Source organism: Melozone crissalis, unplaced genomic scaffold (assembly GCF_028551555.1).
Source record: "Melozone crissalis strain CALT ecotype California unplaced genomic scaffold, PUWL_Pcris_2 ptg000075l_1, whole genome shotgun sequence".
Taxonomy (NCBI): Eukaryota; Metazoa; Chordata; class Aves; order Passeriformes; family Passerellidae; genus Melozone; species Melozone crissalis.
In genome coordinates, this window is record NW_026535852.1 from 1,799,076 (window position 1) to 1,816,362 (window position 17,287).

Below are 17,287 nucleotides of genomic sequence, written 5' to 3' on the forward strand. Positions count from 1 at the left end.
CATCCTGACAGCCCATACTTTATTTTCACACAAAATAAATAATTCCTTCAGGATCAGGAGCACACGTAGCACTACCCCTGTCCACAGCAGGGGGCTGGAAGAGGATGATCTTGAAGGTCCCTTCCAACCCAAACCATTCTATGATTCTTTTCCTTCTTTATTCCTTTATTCCTTTTTAGTTCCTTTGTTCTTTTTTTATTTCCTTTTTCCAGGGACAAGGAAAACTGAGGCTGAAGAACAAGGAAAAATAAGTTTGCAGCTTTTTAGGGCTGACTCTCTCAACTCCTCCCATTTAGAAAGGCCCATTCCCCAAAAACCCCAAGCCCATGGTTTTTCGCAGGGTGACTACATCAAAAACAACAGCAAGACACAGTTTGGAAGAAAGATCAAGAGGCTTAGGGCCAGCATTATTTAATATCTGTATTTTTCACTTTTTAAAAATGTGGAAATGTTTCTGCATTTTCTGCTTGTCTGGAAGGTGGAGGGATGAAGAAGAGGGTGATGGAGGCAGCAGGGTTCCTTTGCACAGGGTGGGAACAGTTCAAGCTAAAGTTGTCTTCCCACCTGTGTTTTTCCATATCTTCCCCCACCTTTCACACCACAGAGCTGCCAGTTTTCTTTCAGAGGCACAACACAAAGGTGTTAACTCGAATTTCTATCCAGAGAGAGTGGTTGCATCCATCCAGCTCAGCTCCAGACCAGCCTCCACATTCTTGCAGAATTTTCTCCAACAAGCCCCAAGCCTGGCTGGGTATTTTCTTTTTTGGGTTACTTTTTTTCATCCTGCAGCTGTTGAGGGTGGTGAAGGATGGATAAAAATTGAACCAACAAACAAAGAAGGAACTCTGAAACTTTCCAGATCAAAAAGCACACACAAAATTCTCTTTTCAAGAGGTTTTAATGAAGAGTCATATTTTGAAACCTCTCACACTGTACAACACATTTAACTGTACATCAAGCTCAGATAAAAAATAAAGCTTTCTTACAAAGTACGTTGTTCCAGTGATTTTTTCTTTTTTTTTTTTTTTTTTGCAGTAAAAATAGCTGCTACATAAAACCCTCCTGATCTTTGAAAAGGAGTCACAGTTATTTCCAAAAATAGAATTCATATTTTAATCATACAGAATAAACTGCAGGAAGAGACAAGTGAACTGAAAAAATAAGGCTTGTATATAAACTTTTTTTTAAAAGTACATGCATAGAAGTTGAAAAACATATGCCATTTATAAAGAAAAAAAGGTAATTTTACCCATATTAATACTTTTATTTTTCAGTTACAGAAGAAACCACAAACAGGCCCTTTTATGTCCCAGAATACAACATTAGTTTCCTGTAAAAATGCCAAAATGCACAAAGAATTGCCAGCTTCAGTCCTGGCAAAATCCTGAGCCCGACCTCCCTCCCTGCCCCCCAATGCATGCACACTGAGCATACAACTTCTGCTGTCTCTCAGGCCCATTCAGCATTTGCAGAAGGTTGTAGATCCTAGACAAACATGAAACCCCCTCCCACCCCACATTTGATAAGTTTACATTCATCCTATTTCAAAGCACACATACAATTAGTTTAATTTACACTATACAGTATCTGTTAAATAGGAACATCAGTTTCCAAAGGAATCACAGAATATATACAAACTGAATATTGAAATGGTATGATTTTCCTTCCCTTCTTTTAAAGGGTGGGGTTTTTTTATGTTAACAGCTGCTACATCTGGTTTTGGACACGAGAGTGTTTATGTACCTATGCAGCAAATTTCTGGAGTAGTAACAATAATAATAACAACAAAACGTGCTTTAATACAAAAGTAATACCAGTTCTCCTTACTGCTCATTTCAAATAAATTAGTTTGTGTTTGCTTTTAAATAAACTGCATGAGGACGGCGGTGTTTCAAAAACATCCCAGCCAGAGCTCTGCTGGGTTTTCTCACAGCCAACCTTTGGTTCCACAGCCAACCCATCCTTCCAGGGCAGTGTCAAAGCGCTGTGTGGGGCAGGGCAGGCAGCTGGAACGCTGCCCCCAGGAGCATCCAGGGCTGTGCCCCCTCCCCAGAGCCCCACCGGCCGCTCCCAACACGGATGAAGCTCCCGCTCTGCCTCCCCCGAGCGCGGCGGGCCTGGCTGCCGTGGCTCCTGGCCATTGTCCCCACCACTGGTGACTCCAGATGGACTCCCAGGGGCTGGGATCAGTCCTCGGTGTCGGGCTGCACGCCCAGCATGGCGTGCAGCTCCTCGGGGGTGTAGCCCAGCAGGTTGTGCAGGTCGCACACGAAGCGGTACACGTAGCGCTTGCCCGACGTCTTGTGGATGATGTTCTTGTCGTAGTAGTAGCGCAGGCCCCGGCTCAGCTTCTCGTAGTTCATCTTGGGCTTGTTCTTCCTCCTCCCCCAGCGCCGTGCCACCTGCCAGAAAGCAAAATTCATTCAGAATTTGTTCCATTCATTTTCTTCTTAGTGGCTGATTAAACAAAACCCTTTCTCAGTTAAAGCGTTTGATTTGCTTTGGGTGGCCCAGCCTCACAAGAGAAGAGCTGGTGACTGATCCCACAAGAGACCTCAACAGCAGCTCCACAAGGAGGTGGCTGACAGCAAAGTGGTAGTTGGACCAGAGTCAGACAGATTTTTCTCCAAAACACCCAGGTTTGAGTTTCAAGCCCTGGGAATCATTTGTTTAACTTAGGGTGAGCTTGAGAGTTCCCCCAGAAGCCTTTGGTGTTGTTATGCTAAGTTGTCCATGTTCTGCTCCCCTATTGGATTTTGTCCAGGTTTCTGCTCCCCTTACTTGTTTCCTCTCTATGGTTATTGTTCTAGAATGTTCTACCCCAACTGTATATACTGCTGCTTCCCCTTTATCTCAGGTCTTGGGATCATGTCCCCTCATACTGTTGTCCATGTTTGTTGTTTTCACCCTTTATTAAAGTTCCTTTTGGGCAACCCCATCAAATCTGCTCCTTCTCATTTTTGCCACCCTTATCCTGAAGTCAGGGAACCAGAGAGGTTTGTCACAGTACCCTCACTGTGACAGACACCAGTTTGTAGGGGATCGGCCAAAACATGCTTAAGGAGGTCAGGTTTAGGGAGAAATCACAGAATATCCCAGGCTGGCAGTGTCCCACAGGGACCAGAGTCTAATTCCTGGCCCTGCACTGGACCACCCCAAGAAACAGAGAATATCCTCAGCTGGAAGGAGTCACAAAATCAACCAGCCTGGGAAAGGCCTTTGAGATGAAGCCCAAGTTAAGACCGAACACCATCTTGTCATCCAGACCACGGCACTGAGTGCCACATCCAATCTTTAATCCTTGAACACCCCCAGGGACAGTGACTCCACCACCAGTGCAGCTCCTGGCCCTGCACAGGGCAAGCCCAGGAATCACAGAACACCCTGAGCTGGAAGGGACCCCAGGGATCCAAGCCCAGCTCCTGGCCCTGCACTGACACCCCAACAATCCCACCCTGTGCCTCAGAGTTTTGTCCAAACACTCCTGGAGCTCTGGCTCAATCTGCTCTCTCAAAAAACCAGTTTTACCAGGCAGCAGGGGACAACTCTTTACTGGAAGTTCAATGCTATGAAGCTCCTTGCAGTTCATTATTCCTCTCCCCTCTTTTTTCTTAAATCTAAAAGTTTCACTGGACTTTTTATCTCTTAATACAATAATTTTCCTACTGGCAACAGTATCAGAAAATGAAAATGCATCACTATTAATAAATGAAGTTCCCAGAATACTTCAAAAGCAGCACTACCATATTTGATGTGCAGCTAAACACACATTATATCCAAAACTGGGCCCACAGAGGTCCGATCAGACTCCAAAATCTTTGTTTTCACCCCAATTAGCCACATACCTCATCTGGGTCAGCAAGTTTGAATTCCCATCCATCTCCTGTCCAGCTAATGAATGACTGACAGGACTTGTCAGTCAGTAACTCCAGAAGGAATTGCCACAGCTGGATAGGTCCACTGCCTGTTGGGAAAGAGGAGACAGAAAAACCACAAATTAATACCTCTGCCAGCTCTAACCACAAGCAATGTATGTGACCAGACTTGTATCACAGACCTGGTAATTAATCTGATTTATCTTTTTTATAGATCAGAAAGAAACCTAAGGTTTTACTCTATAGCACAAACCTGCTATTACCCATGGGAAAATGAAGTCATGTTTTTCATGGAAACAAAGGATTTGACAAAAGTTCTGGCTTTCCCCCTCATATGGATCCTTTAACCCTCACTCCCACCTCCCAAACAGCTGCATTTTGAGCTCCAGGGCTTGTCCTAAAGTCTTTGGCTTGGCAAAGATCCTACAGGAAAAAACCAATTTCAGCAAGGACTACAGCAACAAGGCCTTAACAACACCTGTGGGAATTTCCAAATCTGGGAGATTTTGTCCAAGCTCCCCTCTTTTTCAAACAGATCAAAAGTGCATTTGGTTTTTACTTGATCTCATGTGCTTGCCTGTTCTTGTTTTGGGTGGATAATCCCTGAGACTTTGTTTAGTAACAGATAAAATTAAAATTATTTGTGACTAGTGGTCTCTACCTCCATGGCACACGCTTGGAGGGAACACTGATGTTACATAAAAAATAGGAGTGACCATTGTGCCTCAGCACTCACCAGTAAAGCCAGCCAGGATGGCTGCTGGTATAACTGGTTTCCCTTGCTCCACAGGATCACTCCTCTCTTGAATGTAGTCTTTGAAGGACATGGTAGGTTTGCTCAGGCACAGGGACTGGCTGCAGTCATCCTCAAAGCTCTCATAGGATGGCACACGCTGCAAATCCACCAGGGAGGACTGGCTGTTCCAGGACTGCAGCATGGAATCGGAGCTCTCATAGCTCTCAGCACCACTGTCACTGGATTCGTGCTCCCTCAGCTTGCCTGCATCAAATAAAACAAAATAAATATAAATACAAATACAAGAATATATAGAAAATAGGGATGAAAACAGGGATGAAAATATATAGAAAACAGGGACGAAAACAGGGACGAAAATATATAGAAAAATAAAAATATATAACAATAAAAATAAAAATATAGAAAAATAAAATAACAATAAATAAAAGAGTGTTGATGGTTTCCTTCCCTCAATCCAGCCTGTCCATATAAATCATGCAAAGGAGGAAGAGGCATTCAGATCATGGCCTTGGTCCCCATGGTTATCATGCAGATAACGACTCACCAGAGTTATCCATCAGCAAATTGAGATTGTTCCTTGGGAAATCTTGGTTTACTGCACAGTAGTTCACACCAACAGCATCTGCTTGGGTTTTAGGGAACAATGGGAAGTCTTGTTCTGGGCTGAGGAGATTCGGTGCCGTGGAAGTCTGACAGACGTCAGTCAGGAGACTGGGTTTGGGATAACTGAGGGGTTTAGGGTATCCAGGCATTTGCATTCCATAGGAATTCTGATCTACGTTAACAGCTGAAAAAAGAAACCAAAGAATTAGATGATTTTTCCCCTGGAGACCCTTAAACAAACTAATACACTAAATACACCAAATCAGATTCTGCAAATCCCCCTCTCTAACTTGCCAGCCACAAATGCCCATTGTTCATTCTTCAAGGAAACTACAGAAAAAATTGGGGAAGTTTCAAGTGGTTTTGAGCAAGGCTCTCCCCCATTAAGTGGTGTAATCAGGCTGAGCTGAAGGCTGACTGTGGTAGAATAAAACACACCATCAATCAAACAATCCAAGGGAGCCAGCACTGCATCCCACACACTCCCAACAGCTCTAGCACACTCCCAGAGCCTTTAAAAAGGCCTAAACAGAATTCTTGCTGCTTCTCAGTTTTTGCCTCTGTTTGCTAGAGATGGGAGTGGTCATTCTGCTCCACACATGGAGGGCTTGGCATAGCAAGAGGAAATTTCATTTTCTCAAAGCCTTTGCTCTTCAAACGATTTCCGATATAAATTAGGTGACAATTGAACAATACAAGGAAAGGCTGGAGCAGCTGAAGTCAAATGTTCTCCTCAAGCACAGTAACTATTCTGGTGCTTTTTGTTTCTACCCTGGAATCTGTGACATGCTTAGAATAGACTGAGAGATGCAAAATACGAATTTTTAAAAACACTTACTTAAGGAATTATTATTGACCCAGTGAGGAACTGAGGTGAGGTGAGAGTTCTCCACATACTGATCCTGTGTTTTCTCTTGGCTGTCTGGGGAGAGGAAAAAAAGAAAAAAATTGGCTTTATAGTTTTAAAGATCCAACCTGCATGCCGTGGAAAGCTCCTGACTCTTGGGAGTATTTTGGTACATTCACAAAAATTTTAGTACCACGCTCTATTTGTATTACATTCTCTCTCATGACAGAAATCATACAAAAAAAAAAAACCCAACAGGCTTTAAAAACCATCCCACCAATTGAATTTTCTCATTAAACTTAAAACCAACAATAATTGCAATGTGCTTTAAGGTTGGTTAACTTTGTATTTATGGGGTTAACTGTTTTATTTATGGGGTATTTACAGTGGTTGTGCCCTGATTTCACTTATTCCAGTGATTTTCCCAAATAAAACCTGCCCACAGATCTACTCAGCCTGCACACAGAATGTCTGCAGCCATCTGCATCTGTGCTTGGCATACCAAAGATGTACTGACAGTGCTGATAATGCTGTTATTAAGCAAGTTTAAAAGTTCATTTAGAGTTTTCATATGCAATAAAACCCCTCATAGTGAAACCAGTGTTGAAATCGAGTCCCATTTCTGTTTCTGTTAGGAGAGCCCTAAACCAAAAGCTTCTTCTGGCTCTCTAACTACCTTTTATCATCTGTTCCAGGTGTTCCCACAGAATATCACCCACATAGTCAGGTGCCAGTTCCAGGAAACGCTCCTTGCCCAGGTTGCACAAGTCTTGGCCACTCATAAGAAACTGATGGAAATTCACATTTGCCAAGCTGAACTCATTGGTAGCCCATGAAAGCCACTGGCAAACTTGTTGTTCAGTCCACAGCCAGGGATCTGCAAGACAGGAAGGATCCAACATTTAGAGATAACTCCTGGCCCTTGTCAAATAATCTTCCTTAGAAAACAGTGAATTAAAAAAACCTAAAATTGTTTAGCCAAGTTATTGAGTTCTGAATGAATTCAGAATGAACGCATTCTTGAATTTATAAAAAAACCCAAACAACTCAGTTCTCTCTTTTCTTTCCGCATTCACTGTCAACCAGAGATGTCCTCAGCTTGCTTGGCTCTCTCCTGCTGCCAAAGCATGAGCTCTCCATGCACCCATTTTTAACACCAGCAAGTCTGGCCTCTCTAAGGCAAGCTGTGCCAGATTCACATAGGATCCATTCTTGTATTTCCTACTGACATCATTCTTTCCTTTTCAAAGAGCAGCTATTCAGCCTCCTCCTTAGCATTAAAAGAAAAAAAAAAAAGAGCTTATAAATAGCAAACACTTACTATTTGGGATACCCAGCCGACACTGTTCCTTTGTGAAACCACTGAAAGTATCTTTCAGGGCCTGACTCATCACAGCCTTGCTGCACGGGGTTAACAGAGGCAATTCACAGTTGTTCGACTCTGCAAGAAAAGAAAAGGGGTGGAGGGGAGGAAGAAGACACATTAACTTCAGGGCACTGAAAGGACTGATTGGCTTTTACTATTTGAAGAATTAAAAAAAAAACATGCTAAAAAGTTGGTGGTTTAAAAACAGAGATCACCATGCTCTAAAATCTCTGTGCTACTCGTTTGATAAGATTGCATCACCAATTAGAGCTTTGCAGCTTTCCATGCATAGATCCTTATTTACTCTCAGTAGTTACATAAAGTGCCTTTGTTGCAGGGAAAACTTGATTATTTTTTTAAGGGAAATGAGGCTGCTTATTCCTCTTTTACCACCTATAATTTGCTCTGAGACTTCTCTGCAACTCCAGACAATCTTTATTTAATTTGAGAGCTAAGTAACTGACAGCAGGGTTGTGAAGAGCCAGCTTGCACTACTCAACACTGCATTTCAGACCTTATCACATCTCATCACCCAGGCACATGGTGCAATGGATTATTCCATCATCTGGACCCAACAAGTGTGACTGGTAACAAGCTGGGGGTGAATAATGCATCCAACCACAAAGCTGGCACCATTATATGTCAGTAAAAATCACTGATCTACTTCACTGGCTTTCAAATTTACAAGAAGATTCTATTTTAAGGATAAATTCAGCTCCCACTCAGCTTTTCTTACTGGTCAATTTTTACCAGAAGATGCCTCATTTTATCACAGGATGATGTCACAGAATGGTTTGGGCTGGGAGGGACCTTAAAGCCCATCCAGTGTCACCTCCTGCCATGGGCAGGGACACCTTCCACTGTCCCAGTTGCTCCTGGCAGATTCCAAGCCCGTTCAGAGCTGTGCAGCTCTTCTTGCTCTCCCAGACTATCTACAGGCTGCACTTGTGCTTAACTTCTGCTTTTACCACACCCTCCCTAATATCTGCAAGCACTTGCTTTGCTGACCAGAGCAGGTGACTGATTAGAATCACACTAGAACAAAGGATCTGTGGTTTTCTGGGTTTGAGGGCTTGAGGTTTTTTTTCCTTTCCCTAAGGGGAGATAAAAGCAGCATCAGGTAAAATATCTCCATTTTGTCAGGGGTTTTTGGCAAGGATATGTAGGGCACTCTTGGTGGGATACTGACCTACACACACACAAATAATTAGAAAAAAAATCTTAAAGCATCCCTACCTTGTTTTTTAAAGTATGGAATAAAACATACTGAGATTTAACACCAGAGAATCAAAAAGCTTTCAGAATATTTGCACTTTAATTATGGTTGAGATGTTGCAAATTCAAACACATAAAATCCTCTTTTTAAAGATTTTTAAACTCTTAGCTCTGCTTAAACTCCTAAGGCTTCTTCCATGAAAAATCAGACTATTAGGCTACTGCATCCCAGTTCCTATTTATTTTCAGTACAGAAAACAACAGCTATCCACAAAGAAACTCACATGAATAAAACCAAGCATGTACACAGAAGTTTGTGTATTAAACCACCCAGGAAATGTTAGTTAAACCACAAAAATATCTGCTCTACCAAGTGGACTAAGGAGCAAAGTGAAGATTTACCATAAGAAGTGGAGTCAAATCCTGTTGGCACTTCCTGAAGCGTTTGGTCTTCACTGAGTGAGCAAAAATATCCAGCAAAAAGCGAGTTGGAGCTGTCAAAGGTGTCAAACGCTGGCTGACGCTGCAGGGGAACAGAATAAACACAGAACCACGTCAGCATTCTGCAGCAGAGCTGTGAACTCCTCTGCTAGGAAGTGTCTGGGTTTGGTTTCCTAGATCTGGAGATCATGCACAACCACTACCTTGAATGAGGCAGCTCTGAAATGTAACCACAATGAGGGCACAGCTTCTGCTACGTGAATAAAAGCCACCGATAAGGGCCCTCGAGGTGGGGGATGTGCTGCAGCTTACAGTAAAGCTAAGTCAAGATATTCTTGGGTTTATTTCCTGTAATTGAGGCTTTTAACAATAGACAATGCTCATGTGTGTATAAATACATATTTATTTCCAGGTGCATTTTAAAGAAATCCTCATTTCCTTAACCCTTTAAATTGATTAGCCACTCGATGGGGATTTGATGGCAGATCAGTAAATTATGGGAAAACTGCCAGTACAAAACCTACAGTAGATTTATGAATTTGGTTATTTCTTCTAAAGGATAAAACTCATCTGAACCACATCAATTGAAGCTACACAGCCAGCTTTACATGACTTGAGGAAGGATGTTACAGCAACTTTTACACTTCTGCCTCACTGGGTTTGCCAGCAACCACATTTTGAAGTCTTTCAAGTGCTCAGATGCTCAGTGAAACACTTCTACTTTCATTTTATAGCAAAGGATAAACAAGACTGATAAAAATGTTCCAGATAAAAGTGGTTTCTACTGATATACTGACATTCAAGAAATATTGTTATATTTTGTAAACCTAACTCCTTTCAAACTTGACTTGAGCCAACTGAATATGCCAGAAATATTGGTATGAAATTACTAAATTCCCCTCAACCATTTCAGTCTTTGGGGGGCAGAAGGAATGTGAACAGAGGAGGAAATAACTTCAAAAACATCTTATGAAACTTGCTTGTCAGTCACAGGGAAACCCTATCTGCAACATCTTGAGGCAAAGATGGATAAAAGTTGCCTCTGAGATTTTTTTCAAGGCACCTGAGGATAGAACATTGCTCTGGAAAGCTGCAGCTGGCCCATGGCTGGAAACAAAGGCAACTTGCAAATGTTTGTTGGTTTGGGCAAACACTAATTTGCCAGCTTGTGCCAAAGGAGTGGATTTAGCTGAGGACAAGGCAAGGATTTTTCAGGGCAATATTCATGTGCAATACAAAAAGCAACCTAAACTATTTTCCTGGAACAGCAAATTAGGATTAATTTTCCCTCTCATTCCCTAATTTTTCACATAAAAATCTCCTGGACAGCAGGGACAAATTGTGGAGCTCTGTTTCAGGTACTCCCTAAGTCAAAGGCAGCCTTGGAAAGGCTCATGTCTGAATAAAACAAGTTAATAAATCTACCAAATCTGCTGGTAAAAGATTCTTTATACATTACTAGATAAAAGCTCTGACTCATCTCTAGTACCTAAAAGAAAGGGCAAGTTCTTTCAACACAATCTGGAAACTCCTGCATTTTGTGTAAATGACCCCTCTCCTGAGTCACTGGAAAAAATGCTGTGGCATGTGAATGAGTAAAATCCATACCGTGCTGGTTTCAGATTTCAAAAGGGAGAAAATTAATGTGCAAGCATGTTCTTCATTTCATAGTAGTAAAAGAGGAAAAACACAATGCAGGATGAATTCTGCTCGTCCTATCAGTTTCACAACTACTTTGTTTGGCTTTCCAATACATGTAATTATTGCAGAGTGAAATAAAATGGAATGTGAACAGCCACAGCACCGCAGAACACAAATCTCTGACTTAATTCTGTGACAACTGAACAGCTTAGAGCAACCACTGTGCTAAGGGCACACAGATGTTAAATTGGGGATCTCTTGGATTTGTTTTTGGAGAAAAATAAAGGTTAAGAGGGGACATAAAGCATCAGAGCAGTGAGCATCCCAGAGCCTCACTGATTCTTCAAAGCATGGCCATTCCTCAAAGCTACTGAGAGCAGAAAGGGTCTCCCTGACCTTTACATTGATCAATGCTGTGCAAAAAATTGATACTGGGATTAAAAAGAATCTTGCATGAATGGGGAGGGGGCCTTAAGACTGAGCCTTTACAGTTTGCTCTAAAGGCTCATTCTTAAGAGACTGTAAATTTACAAACCTCAGTTTGTAAATTCCTTTCAAAACAAGGTAACAGACACAAGTCTTCGTAAAGATCAAATAAATTCAATGATTTTTGGAGTTGTTACAATGTATTTGGCTTCCATTAATAACAGTTGGAAGTGAACAACCTAGTTTTAATCCAAACAAGGTTCAGGAAGGTACCAAACCTGATCAGTCCTATCAGGACAGGCCTCTGCCAGCCTCATCAAATTAAAGATCTCCTGCTGCCCATTCTTCAACCTTTATTTTGGCAGAAGTTCCACCAACACCAGCAAATTTAAGCTCAGTTCTTGTCTACCTGTTTTAAATTCTTAGGATTTAGGGAATGGAGAGAGGGAGCCTTGTTGGGGGAGAGGGTTAGGGGTTCAAGATTTGCACCTTCCTGTCTCAGCCCTGCTTTTCACATCTCTGTGGAACTCAGGGGGAATGCTCTGGCAGAAGATCAGAGGGGAGCAATGAAACCTGTGCTCACTTGGCTTGTCCAATTCCTGTTCCAGCACTGCAGGAACACAACAGGAGCACTGCTGGGAGCTGCCCCAGCTGGGTTTGGGAGCTGCCAGCTCCAGGGCACTCACCTTGAGCATTCCTCTGTACATGCTGGACACAGGAGCCACTTGATCCATGTTCCTGACCCCAAAGTCACTCATCTGAAAAAGGAGAGGGGTCCCATTAAATGCACAGCCAAAGGAGGGGGAAGCAGATGTTACCAGATGTTACCAGATGTTACCAGACTCAGCTCTGGCAGTGAGATACAGGGAAAGCTTTTCCAGCCTCCCAACCACACAGGGCAGCTCCCACCTTGTTTTTCAGCTGGGAGAGCTTTCACAGAATTTGTGTTTGCCTGCAAAGCCCACAGAAATCCCCTTGCTCACCAAGTACCTGTCTCTTTGGGCTGTGTTCCAACTTTTCACCCATTATCTGAGGAAATCAGTTTTGTGTTATTTTTGTGCCCTCTCACAGGCCATGATTCACTTCAGACTTTGGCTTTCAGAGGAAGAGTGGTGACAGAGTGACACTGTGATACACCTTCACCCCTTTATGAATAATCAGAGAAGCCAATTCCCAGTGTCCCCAACCTCCTGCCTTGAGTCCTTTACTCCAAACCACATTATCTTGTACATTTTCTAAACACAGGATTAAGGCATTTATAAAGCTTTAGAAGGCTTAAGTTTCAATTGAATAGGGGTTTATGCACTGAAATACCCTTTTTAAAGGGCTGATAATGGGACCACTATCAATATGTTCATGCCACTCAAGTCAAACCTTTATCATATTGACTTTATTACCAGGAACAGAGTTGTGTGAGGCCTGTGTGACTTTTCCCTTATATATCACTTAGGGAGAAGAGTGATAAGATTCATACCCAATGGGAAAGATCAAACATAAGGAATAAAGCCACTTTTATGGCCATTGTTTAGGTTTATCATGACGCAGCAATGCAGGTGTCAGTGAATGATACCTTATCAAGCTACACTCTTAATTTTCCTTCCCTTTTTTCACAGCATTGGGTGAATTCCCTTGCTCCACAGCAACTGCCTGAAAACATGCACTTGTACTTAAATCACAGAGGACACTATCAAGATTTCCAAAAACTGTGGTCACTTACTACAAGCCAAATCTATCACTCACCATGTTAACACAAGGAAAAAAAAAATCACTTTAAAATTCAGAAAAAATCATAAATTAGGATCTTAAAATAAGCCCAGCTTGTTGAAAATGGCAACACATTCAAAAGCTGTCCATATAAACAGAGAGGAAAATAAAAACATCCAACAGCCAAAGACAAGGAACCCTTTCATCCTTTTAAATAGCTGATCACTTAAAAATAAAACTAAAAAAAAAATCAGCAAGAGTCCTTAACATGAAAGGCCTATTTCAACTTGACTGGGCCTTCTAATTGAAACAAAATAAATCAACTGACACTGAAAAGAATATTCATTAATGTTACTCAAAAAGTGCAATCTACTGAATGATGTTTTTTACCTCAAACAGCACGTACAAATATTTGATCTAAATTACACATCTCATTGAGCAGCAAAGAATTTCACACAGCGTGAGTCTCACCCAGCAAGCATCCTAATCTGTTCATTAAATTTGCCACAGTTTAAACAACTGTTTATCCTTGCATTTGGCTGGGCTTTTTAAAAACTATATGGCAATTTCCAACACCCTTTGTTTTGCCTTTGAATTCTGCTCCGGTGGCGAGGGATAACTGGCTGGGGGATTTGAGTATTTGAGGAAATATTCTATGTATATTCTGTACGTTGAGGTCTGATCCCTGGTTAGGGGTACAAATAAGACTCCTGGCACTTGTGTGCAATTCTGACCTCTCCACAAATCCTGTCAGGCACTTCCCCATCCACTAAAAAAGGATTCTCTCCTTCCTGCCTTTTTTTTTTTTTTGTTTGTTTCTTTAGAGTCGTTTAGGGCCCTAAGACAAAAGGTTTATACCAAGTGTTGATTACACGGCATTGCTCATTAACCCAAGCCCGTTTTCTCCACGCTGGGTTTGTTCTAAAGGAAAGCTTCGGAAAAATGAGACCCCGAGCTCTGGCTGAGAAACACATGGAGATCCTCAGCATGTTTTGCAAGACTCCCGTGGAATATCTCAAGCAGAGGAATTTCTAGACCCTCTGCTCATGCCACATCAGCTCTCTCCCCATCTGCAGCACAAATTTCCAGCCCTGAGATACGAAACCCTTACAGACAAACAGAGCTGGAAAGGCAACGCGGATTGGCACAGAGGGTTAAACCTGCCTTTCTGAGGCACTTAGAAAATTGTCGGTTTTTTTTTTTTTTTTTTTTTTAATTCAGAAAAGCCACTACGGCCCAACACGGTGTGACTGGGCCTCACCTCCAACTCCTCCACTAATGCTGATGACTGCGACTTGCCAGCTATAATTGGTTTAACTGGCAGGACACCTTCCTCAACACCCCCGCATAGCTGAGTGGGTGAACCAGAACAGGGTCAACAGGATCAGGCACTTATTAACTAATACTCCTGAATTCTGATCGCCTTCTTTTCAGCAGCAGCAGCCAGGTGCCTGCCCACAGCTGGGCACAGCTGGGCAGCATCCACATGGGCAAGGGAAGCGCCCTGAGGGATCTGATGTCCCTCCACTATTATTCCTCTTTGTTTTTTTGAGGGAATTTTTTAGGGGGGATAGCAGGCAGGGGGATATGATGCCTGGTTGTTGCTTTTCTTTTAAATGGCAATTTTTTTTCAGCGGAAAAAGCAGCCTCCTTAGGAAGAGTGTGGGAGAGAGCGGCGTGCCCCGTACAACCCCCGAGCTCCGCCGGGAGCCAGCCCGGCTCCTCACACACATGACACACGCTTCGCCCACGTATAAAAAACTTCGGTGGGCAGATCACACAGCCCAGCGTTTCGGCTTTTTTCTAAAGTCCCTTTAAACTCCTAACCAAATCCAGAGCGCGCTGCCCATTAACCCCTTCCTGCCGGGGCCGCGGCATCCCCCGGGGGATGGAGCCCGGGGCAGCTCCCCTCAACCCCTCACGGCACCCGGGGGAGGCCGGGGCTGTGATCGCCATCCCCGGGAAGAACCCGCGGCACCCACGGGTCGGAAGCAGCAGCGAGGAGGGGAGCACCAGCAAGGAGGGCTCCTGGAACCCCGATGAACCCTTTTCCCTTTTCCCCTCCCCTCTGTTCCCCCCGCCTCACCTGGCCCCCGATGCCGGCGCTCCTGCGCTCCCTCCCCGGCGGTGGCCCCGGCCCCACGCGCGGTGTCCAAGGGATCGAGGCGCCGCTGCCTCTGGGCGAGCCAAAATATCCTCGATGCGGCCGCGCCGGCCAACAACAACAACAGCAGCAGCAGCAGCAGCAACGCTGATCCCGGCGGAGAGTCCTGGCCAAAGCAGGGGGGCACACAAGGGGCGGGATGCGGCGGGGAAGGCAGGCGGGTGCCCGCGGTGTGTGGGCGCTGCCGGCCGGGCCGCGGGTGCGGGCGGCCCGCGGTGATGCTGCGCTGGTTCCGCGCTGGTTCCGCGCTGGTTCTGCCGCCTCCCGGCTCCGCTCCGCGCTGTGCCGCCCGGCCGCCCTCGCAGGCGCTCTTCAGCGGGCGGGGGGAGGCGGCCGGACCCGCCTCCCTCAAGCCCGGCCCCTCCGCTTGTTGTCGTCGCTGGTACCGGCACAGCCGCGCTCCACCAGCGCCGGGGATGCCGAGAGCGGCTCGGGGAGGAAAAGTGGGGGGAAAAAAAGGTGGTTTATGTCATTCCGACAGACGGATGTTGGTTTTTTAATTTTGTTTCCTCCCCACTCCCTGGCTATACGTGAGATAATTCATGCTGGACTTTTTCCATGCTTGTTTTTTAATTAATGCCTCTGGTCGAGATGGGTGAGATTAGGAGCGTTAACCCCTAAAATTACAAATGGAAATAGTCTATTTGTACTATTTCTTGAAGAATTAATTTCTTGAAGAATTAATTTCTTCACAGAAAGGCTGATTAAGGCATTAGATGGTGGAGTCACCATCCCTGGAGGTGCTCAGCACTCAGTGCCACGGTTTGGTTCACTATCAAAAGTTGGACTCGATGCTCTCAAGCCATCTTTTCCACCCTGATTCTGTGATTTTCCTCAGCAAACTGCGACACTGGGTGCTGTGGAACTTCAGGGATTATGTCATGTCGCACCTTCCACAATTATTTTGGGGAGTTCTTAATATAAAGCGGGATGCGGTGCGGCGAAGCCGCAGCCTGCGAATCCTGACGCTGCAGCCTGTGAAACAGAGTTGGCGTTCCTCACACCTTGGGGAAAAAAAAAAATTTTGGTGGCCCTTGGAAAGTTGCAAGGAGCTCAGTGACACCAAAATGTAAAGTTACTTTCTGCTGGATTTATTTTGTCTAAGTGAGTTCCCCCTGATTTTGTGGACAAGCAGGACTGGGTGGCTTTTCTTAGTTTGGAACCACCTAACTTGCCTGATTCTCCTGCCAAATCACCTACAAATGATTTATCTATTATATTATTTATTTATGATATTATTTATTTATTTTATGATATTAAACACTTTGTGTGCCTTCAGACAAGGGACCCATGTGCCCTTCCCAGCTGGCTGACCATTGGAGCCACCCTTTCCTCTTGCTTCCCCCTTGGCTTCCCTGGATTTGCAATGAATACCAGGGATCCAAATTACACTTCGAATCAAGCTTGCTGTTACACCTTGCTTTATTTAAAGTCCCTTTCAAATTAACACTTGTGTCATTGGGTTGTAACTTTTCTTATAATAAGAGCCCACTAACTGCTATTTTGCAGCTCCTCACCAGATTTCAGCTGATTCTTTACCTTTGCCTGTGAATATTTTTGCCATTAAAAAGCCACAGTTTCTTTGGCCTTGCTGGTGCAGTTGTCAGGGCTCCCTCCTGTACCTTCCAGCTATTTCTGGCTGTAGCAAAAACTGGATTTTTTTTTTTCACTGTTTCTTTCAAACTCCTCAGAAAACTTTCTCCATAGAAAAGCAGGATATATTTCATCCCTTAGGGTCAAATGTTACTGGGAAAAATTGTGACAGTCTACTTTGAGAGGCTTAAAGATGTGTCTTGATTATGCCAATGACATTTCTTACTCCAGGAGAGCCCTGATCTAATAAGGCAACATCTGCTATAATCCTAGGGGAAACCATTAAAAACTGTATGTCAGCTGCATAGCAATTTTAATTATAACACTGACAAAAACAATTATGACACCCTTTTTATAGGGGAAACATCTGTCAGAAAGATAAGATGAAAGGCTGGGAGTTATTTATTTCTTGCTAAATTAACATTCTGGGACCCAGAGCAAAATTGTTAACCTGGCCATATTTTGCTCTATTGAAAGGTTGTATTTTTAGAGCAGTTCTTCTTATGTAAGAGTATTTAAGTTCATTAAATTTTACTTATTGTTAGCATAGAAATAGACTTCATTAGAAGTGGTTTGTGCTTAGTGGACTGGATGATGTATGAGGAGGGGCTGGGGGAGCTGGGTTTCATTAGTTTGGAGAAAAGCAAGCTAATGG

General features: G+C 43.6%; 1 protein-coding gene across 1 annotated transcript; it reads right to left on the reverse strand.

The window, feature by feature from the left end:
• Window positions 1–1,738: 1,738 nt before the first annotated feature.
• On the reverse strand, window positions 1,739–15,215 carry ETS2 (ETS proto-oncogene 2, transcription factor). Its single transcript, XM_054290057.1, has 10 exons — window positions 14,962–15,215; window positions 11,858–11,929; window positions 9,066–9,186; window positions 7,404–7,523; window positions 6,759–6,959; window positions 6,074–6,157; window positions 5,177–5,419; window positions 4,612–4,875; window positions 3,846–3,964; window positions 1,739–2,402 (listed from the first exon to the last, which is right to left on the reverse strand). Exons 2-10 carry the CDS (start codon window positions 11,927–11,929, stop codon window positions 2,187–2,189), a joined length of 1,440 nt encoding a protein of 479 aa, XP_054146032.1. The 5' UTR covers window positions 14,962–15,215; the 3' UTR covers window positions 1,739–2,186.
• Window positions 15,216–17,287: the final 2,072 nt, after the last annotated feature.

Excerpts from the sequence above, each read along its gene's own strand:
- ETS2 (XM_054290057.1), bottom strand. The coding sequence starts at position 11,929 with ATGAGTGACTTTGGGGTCAGGAACATGGATCAAGTGGCTCCTGTGTCC. Across the intron at positions 6,960-7,403 it reads TCGGCTGGGTATCCCAAATA|ATCCCTGGCTGTGGACTGAA; the intron begins GTAAGTGTTTGC and ends CCTGTCTTGCAG. Across the intron at positions 3,965-4,611 it reads CATCCTGGCTGGCTTTACTG|GCAGTGGACCTATCCAGCTG; the intron begins GTGAGTGCTGAG and ends CTTTCCCAACAG.